Source organism: Haplochromis burtoni, unplaced genomic scaffold (assembly GCF_018398535.1).
Source record: "Haplochromis burtoni strain Fernald_Lab_line unplaced genomic scaffold, NCSU_Asbu1 Contig_607, whole genome shotgun sequence".
Lineage (NCBI taxonomy): Eukaryota > Metazoa > Chordata > Actinopteri > Cichliformes > Cichlidae > Haplochromis > Haplochromis burtoni.
The window spans coordinates 245,446-253,010 of record NW_024582968.1 but is presented as its reverse complement, the minus strand read 5'-3'; the positions used below and the strand labels follow the sequence as shown (position 1 = coordinate 253,010).

General features: G+C 42.0%; 1 protein-coding gene across 4 annotated transcripts in view; it reads right to left on the bottom strand.

The window, feature by feature from the left end:
- Nucleotides 1–398: 398 nt before the first annotated feature.
- lrp6 (low density lipoprotein receptor-related protein 6) overlaps nucleotides 399–7,565 on the bottom strand; it is a 49,216-nt gene continuing 42,049 nt past the window's right edge. For all 4 annotated transcript variants that reach the window (XM_014330092.2, XM_005949719.3, XM_014330093.2 and 1 more), the window contains exons 20-23: nucleotides 7,170–7,400; nucleotides 6,904–7,040; nucleotides 6,402–6,499; nucleotides 399–4,780 (exon numbers count right to left, since the gene is read on the bottom strand). In XM_014330092.2, the coding sequence (XP_014185578.1) occupies nucleotides 4,480–4,780; nucleotides 6,402–6,499; nucleotides 6,904–7,040; nucleotides 7,170–7,400 (767 nt within the window). In that variant the 3' untranslated portion in view covers nucleotides 399–4,479. The remainder of the gene's footprint in view (nucleotides 4,781–6,401; nucleotides 6,500–6,903; nucleotides 7,041–7,169; nucleotides 7,401–7,565) is intronic.

The following is a 7,565-nucleotide window of genomic DNA, read 5'->3' as shown; positions in this document are numbered from 1 at the left end:
TGTTGCTTTACATAAAACATACTAAGGGCAAGATTATGATTTGGACCCTATACCACGAGTCATCAGTTCCTCAATCTTTATCCTGGTGGGCCGGTCTCTAGTCAAAATGCCCGGGCCGATTTTTTGTCCCAGTCCAGCCTTGCACAGATTATCATTTCTTACAGTAGACAGTTGTATTCCCATTTTCTTTTAAACACAATAAAAGTTTTTGTTTTGTAAACATGGTTTTATTTCTGTTCTTAATGATCAGGCTAAGGATGCAAAAAATACTACAACTAAAGACAAATGCCTTAAGTCTGTGATTTATAGGTACCTTTTCATATTTTGATGTATTGTAAAATCTAAAGAACCACGTTTTTGGCATTTCTGCCTATTAAACATGAATCAGGACACAGATGCAGAGTTCACTCACTTTATATTTAACAAAAAGAGGAAAAAAAAACAGCATTTGATGAGTTACAACAGCTTATGGTGGCAGCTGGATGGGCTGTACAGGTCCATCTGGTTTACAGGTAAAGCAGTCATCGTATAAAAAACAAAACAAAACAAAAAAAAAAATGTACAGTTAGTGGAAATTAAACGAACATGACGAACCAAATGTTGGTCGTCTCCATGAAGCACCACAAGATCAAAACAGATCCCGACAGTTTTCCTGTCGACCCGCCAATAAACTAACAAAAGTGCTTTTAATGGGTTTTTTTTAAAACACCTTTTTACATTTCTACTTCCTGGAACCATTTTCATCCACATTCCTCGCAATCTGCACAGAAACGTCCCTGGATCTGCAAAGCCTGACGGTAGTCAGAAGGGACGTTTTCTTGGTAAATTTCTCCCAAATACAACAAACAAACTAGAGCTGCTATATCTCTTTAAACCCAGATTTATCCAAATAATTTTATTTACCAAGTGGAATTCCATGTAATATTTATCAGGACAAATGACTCATCCAATCAGTAAACTCATCATTTATTCCCTCAAATGTTTCTTTTGTACCTTTTAAATCCTTAAACCTGCCATCATATGAAAAAGTTTTGACTCCAATTTCAGTCAAGCTTGTAGATTTAGTAATTCTTAACAGTATTTTCTTCACATTTGACTTCCCAGATCACAGACTTGACACAACAAAGACTTTAATAAGCTCAAACTCTTCATGGAAGCAAATGCCGATCAGAGGAGAACACAGAGGACCGAGCCGTTGCAGATTATCGAATCAAGGGTTCATGCTATGAGTTCTTGATTCGTGTCAGTCATCTTTTCTTTATCTGTCTTCACACAGTGTAAGTCAGCTACAATAGTTTGTACAGAAAAAAGTTTGATAAAGCTCAGAGAGCAAATGAGAACTTCTCCCAGAGCAGATCATTGTAACTAAAGAACAAAGAAGCTCTCGTACAGATGTGGACACATATCGAGATTGTTGAGGGGGAGTGGGCTGCTAAAAATACTAGGATAGGACAAAACCGGAGTGTAACAGTTTCTTAAAAGAAACTGCTGCTCTTTAAAGATAACAACAAACAGGCAAAGGGGCCTCAAAACCCAGAGGGGGAAGAAAAAAAATCTGAGACTAAAGTACTGTACTGGGTAATGTTATCGCATTGATGAGAATATAATCTGCCCCCGCCAATGCTAATATGCAGATGATGTGATTATATTCATTTATCAAGTTCCTTAAACCCAGAAAAGCTGCTTTTGTCTGTGGCAGCTAAGCATCTGTACAAATATCTTAAACATAAAACATATTGCAGGGGTGTTTATTAGGAGGAAAACAGTTCTCACAGATTAATATATTGAGAAGTCATTAAACTGTAACATGTCTCTGAACTTCACTGGCTCCGTAGACGTTTGACCCCAGAATATCTTTCTACTTTCTACTGTCTTCAGATCATAAAGACAGTTTCTAGACAATCCAGTGATGAAATGAGAAAACTTCAGCGGAAATATGAAATTCAGCTAGTCTCAACAGGACGCGTCAGAATAAAATCACTTTATCGCTACATGATACGAATTTTATCAGTGACTGAAAATTTGCCCTCAGTTTCAGACTCCTGAATCTCAAAGTCCTGGCTTTATCTTTTTTTTTTTTTTTAATACAAACTCCAAGATGAAATACTTTTTTGTTTTTGTTTTAATGAATAAAGGATGGGGGGGGGGGAGACAACAAAACGATTATCAAGCAAAAAAAAGTATCAAGACGAACTGAAGTTTCTGCTTGCCAGTGGTTTGGGGTTCTGATTAAAATGTTAAAATGTCACGTTTTCACTTGCACCCTGTATTTGGATTCTGACAACAATAAGGTGAATAAAAAGCCAGAAAAATGTCTTAAAGACAGACATTAAGAAAAATAAAAAATGTGTAGAACATCAGATTGTCTTCGAATTCATGCTGGTGTTATTCATCTCCTACAAAAGCAGGAAGGGAAACGAAACTTCTCTGACGATTCATGAAAAAAAGATTGAAGTTCACTCAGAGCGTAAAGACACAAATAGACTAACAGACGTGAGCGTCTCATGTTTCTCCTCTGGTCCCAACATCTGCCTCCACGTTGTTTGACAGAGAAGAGAGAAAAAAAAAAAAGATTTGGCACAACAGTCCTTCAAACATCAGAGCAACTTTAAACAGACAAGAAAACCTGGATATGTTCTTCGACTGGACTGATGGGAGATTGTCACCGTAAGTTTGGAGTGATTTTCTGTAGAAAAATATAATGAGGCAATATAAAAAAAAGACGGAATGAAAAGTACTGCAAGAATTCAATGGATTTACAATGATTTACTATATAGCTTATAAATACGTTATCTACACAATATGTGGTACAAAAATACTATATAGCATTTAGTGGGCACTGGATTTCATTTGTGTGTTTTTCCTCAAAGTAACAACAACATAAAAAAAAGAAGGATATGAAGCTGGTCAGGCACAACATCGTGTTCTTGAAGGGGAACGCTGCTTCCACCCGTGAGGAAAAAAAAACAACAAAAAAAAAACCAAAAGAGAAGTGGAAACTGAAGAGCGCCTCCTGCGTCCACTGTGCAGCGTTGGCTCGCTTCAGTTGCAGTCGGGCATGAGAACGTTTCGATGAGAACATAAAACACAAGCGTACGTTTTGGTTTAAATCCTGTCTGAACATCAACAGAGAGGTTTGAGGATGTGAGTCATGCTGCCTCAATGCGTTTGTGCCGTGTCTACAGAGGCTCCGGAGAGACACGAGCGCACATGTGAAAATGAGAAGGAAAAGAAAAAAAAAAGATTCTTTTTTTTTTTTGTCAAGCACTGCGTGGAGGTCAGTGTGAGCACGACGGGTGCCAGTGGAAGTTTGTTATAAGTAAAATGTAACAGGGGCTCACACCTGTAGTTTATAATGCACTGCATGTAGGTTAATGGTGCAGTACCAAGCAGTTTGCAGTGAGAGCCGTGGAGCTGAAATTTGCTGAATATAATATGCAGACCTTACACAAAGTTTGCAGAGTGCAAAATATAGCAGGTATTGCGCTGCAGGTAGTTAAACATATGTGTCCATGTAGTTTGTGGAGGGCAAATATGAAGCTGCAGTAACTCACAAGGACATCCAAGTCAAATCCTTGTCATGACTGTAGTTTTCCCATTGACGCTTGTATTTGGCCTCATGCAGTACTTTGCAGCGCATTAGTTTGTGCCAAAACTCTCTGCAGTGTTTGACACTTAAAAAAAAAAAAAGTTCCTTGTGACAAACAGAAACAAACAAAACCAACAAACAAAACAGAACAGTAAAAAAAAAAAAAATCCACGCTCGTGTCATCTCTGGGGCTCTCAGAGACTGGACCACAGTTGTTTGAACCCCTGCAGCGTCGTCGATACTCAGTGGCTTCTGGTTTGATTTATTGGTAAATATGTGCCTTATTGCTCAGACCGAGTGTCCTGGATTCGCGATCCAGCACATGACTCACACCCACACAGACGAACCGTTCAGTAAAAGAAGGAGAGGTAAGTTCAAATCAAAGACCCAGTACCACATTCTCTCCAGCCGCTCCTCATCCAGTTTACATGGTAACTACAGAGCAGCGCGGCGATGGGAGGAGCCTCCGGGCAGAGCTCTTCTTGTCCCTGTAGCTGTCGATGTTTTTTATATTTGGCATCATAAGTTAAACGTCCCATTGATTTGTGTGCTTTGTGTCCTTCAGCCTCTTTTCTCCTGGTTTAAGGCAACTTATATTTGTGATGATTTTAATAAAACCTTTTCATAAAAAATGTACAAATTTCTTAATACAAACCTCTATGGCATTATCAGTAAACACTGTATAGAAAATATATAAATATGCTTTTCTCTTTTCAATGTACAAATGTTCTGTAGCTCCCGGTTCACTTTTCCCTTTTTCGTCCTGCATCTCACTCCTCCTGTTACATCAGTCTCTCTTTCCCGTTTTTTACCTCATATATGCACAATTGCTATTTACAGTGAGGGGGTGGAGCTGTGAGGAGGGGGTGGGGGATCACAGGGGATTTGGCTCACGAGGAGTCCGTGCAGGGCGACGGTGGCGGCGGATAGAGGTGATGGGAGTAGCTGCGCTCGGTGTAAGGCGACGGCGGGCAGCTCTCACAGTTCTCCTCCGCAGACAGGTACTGGCTGCGGGGCGTCGGCGGTGGCGGGAAAGGCTCTGAGTCGTAGTTGAGGTCGCTGGTGTAGCCCTTGGCGGTGGCGCTGGACTTGAGCGGCGCTCGGCGTCCCGGAGTGTAGTCGCTGTCGCACACGTCGGTACTGCAGGGGGTGGTGGGAGGGGCAAAGTGGCGGTAGGTGTAGGGCCGGTAGCTGAAAAAGAGAAACGGCAGAGTGAGAACAAAAAACATTTTCTTTTTTCTGCTTCTTTCTCTTGGTGTAGAGAGGTCAAAGGTCACATGTGTTTTACATGCTTGAAAAGCAGAGCAACAGCTCCAACTTGTGGAGAAAGAGTCAAATGCCCCCATGAGGCATTCAAGAAGGACGGAACTTCAGAGACGAGACGCAGACTGAGCTGTTGGGCCACAATGACAAGGTGTGTTTGAAGGAGTGAAGAACATTGGACCAACGGTCAAGCATAGCGGCAGTTCTGGAAATCATGAAGGAGGCCAACACCTCCACCTTTTGTGTACTGTGCTTAAAAGACGGGCCTGGAAACCAACCAATCTACCAAGAATTGTTGCTGAATATCAGCCAGAATTATGCCAAATGCTTGTTAATGGCCACCAAATGCACCTGATTAAATGTTAAAATTTGCACCTGAACCAAATATTTGGGAGGGGTATACACCTATAGCTGAGCCTGTGTGAATTAGAGAAAAACAAAAATAGATTTAAAATGGTAAATGGCCTGTATTTATATAGCGCTTTACTAGTCCCTAAGGACCCCAAAGCGCTTTACATATCCACCCATTCACACACACATTCACACACTGGTGATGGCAAGCTACATTGTAGCCACAGCCACCCTGGGGCGCACTGACAGAGGCGAGACTGCCGGACACTGGCGCCACCGGGCCCTCTGACCACCACCAGTAGGCAACGGGTGAAGTGTCTTGCCCAAGGACACAACGACCGAGACTGTCCAAGCCGGGGCTCGAACCGGCAACCTTCCGATTACAAGGCGAACTCCCAACTCTTGAGCCACGATCGCCCCATGTCCTCAAAGGTTTATGCTGTGCAATCATTCTACTGGGGAGAAAGAGCTCCATGAAGTCATTAATGCCTCTTTACTTTATATGAATTCTTAACTTGAAGATGTCTGACTCTGTTCATCTTCTGAATTATTGTGGCAACAAAGCAAACTGACAAAGTCACTTCTAGGATGTTTGTAACTGATTAAACTTCTAATGAAAAGCCAACATTCAATCATAATTTAGTTTTGCAACACTAAGAGGAAAGTCAGGTTGGGACTGACTATAAGGTATAAGTTTCTGTTAGCTGCTGCAGTCCATAAGAATCTGCTTGTTCAGTTGGATTTAAGAGGAAAATGGAAAAATGGTTTCACAATTTAGTTTCTTTGTGGCTCTGACCTGACAAACATTTAAAGCTGCTACTAAAATTTACTGTCATTATCAATTTGGTTTGTGGCCCAAAAACAAAACAAATATTTACAGCAGGCTGAGAAAAAGTAGCAGACGCAGCTTCTTTCCACAAGAATCTAAATGTCCTCCTACATTAACACACACTCGGTCTCACGTGAAAAAATTGACAAAAAAAAAAAAAAAAAAAAAAAAAAAAAGAGGCCGAGGGTCCCTGAAGGCATCTCCGAGGGGTAAACATTCACATGTGTGGCAGGAATTCTGATTACATTTCCAAACCAGCTCCATTACTCTGGAATCCTCTGAATACACAACCAGAGCACTTCAGGGATTTCAGGAATTCACTGCAGCAGACACTGTTTGGAAGTTCCTGACAGACAGAAGCATACAGACCTGTAGGATCTGTGCGTGGAGGGGCTGTTGGAGGAGTAGCCGAACTCCACTGTGTATTGGGAGCGGACCGTGGCAGGAGACGGAGGAGGGTTCAGGATCTGCGAACCAAAAAAATAAGAGAAATTTACCAATTTGACCCAGGACCAGAGAGTCCACAAGGAGAGAGGCTTAACGTGCAGTGTTAAAAAGAGAAAGCTCAAATAACTCAGACACTGTACTGTTAGCTGCTTTTTAAATCAGCATGAATCCAAATCTACATTCAGCTCAAACCGAAAACAAAAAAACCCCAAAACAAATAACTTAATAACTTCACCGTTTCATTCTTTAACAAAACCTAAAACAAAGAGTTGTTCCTCAGACAAATAGTGGGGGGCCGCGTTTGCTAGTTTAGGCTAATTTACAGCACAGTCACGTTTCCAATCAATCAATGGATCCAGCTAAGGACAGCAGGTAGAGTCTTATAGAAGGAAGTGGGGAGAGTAAGCGTGTGTTTGTCTCTCACCGGTGGGAAGTACGTTCCCTTTGTGCTGGATGAGCTGCTGGATGAAGCCCCGGTGACGTGAGCGCGATCATAGGGCGGGCCGCTGCTCCCACCCATGATACTGAGGGAGCCAATCACAGACTTCCCCCTGGACATACCTGTCGATGGGTTTATACACAAAAATCAGCAGCTATTTATTAAATAAAACATGAATTTCAGATTTTCGGTCAGTTTGAGAAGAGCAGCGGGGAAAATTTGCCATGTGTGACCCAGGATGACATCATCACCTGGCAGCGAGCTGGACAGTGAGCTCGGATGCGGCACGTATCCCAGCGGCACAGATGACGGCCCGTGAACCACGAAGTCGTTGGTGACCGTTTCGCCGTCGTCCTTCATCTGAGGACAGAGGACCCTCTGACACACAAAGTAGATGGCGCCCACCACAAACAATGCCATGACCACGGCCACGATGGAGCCGATGGTGTTGTGAGGAGGCGGCGGTGGCTCCTCAGTTGGATCTGAAATCACAGAAGATTTTTTTATTTTTATTTTATATGGAAATATAAGTTCTAGTTATTATTTTACTAATATAAGATGGAGACAAAGAACTGATTCAGCTTTGGTGTCTCACACACACACACACACACACACACACACACACACACACACACACACACACACAC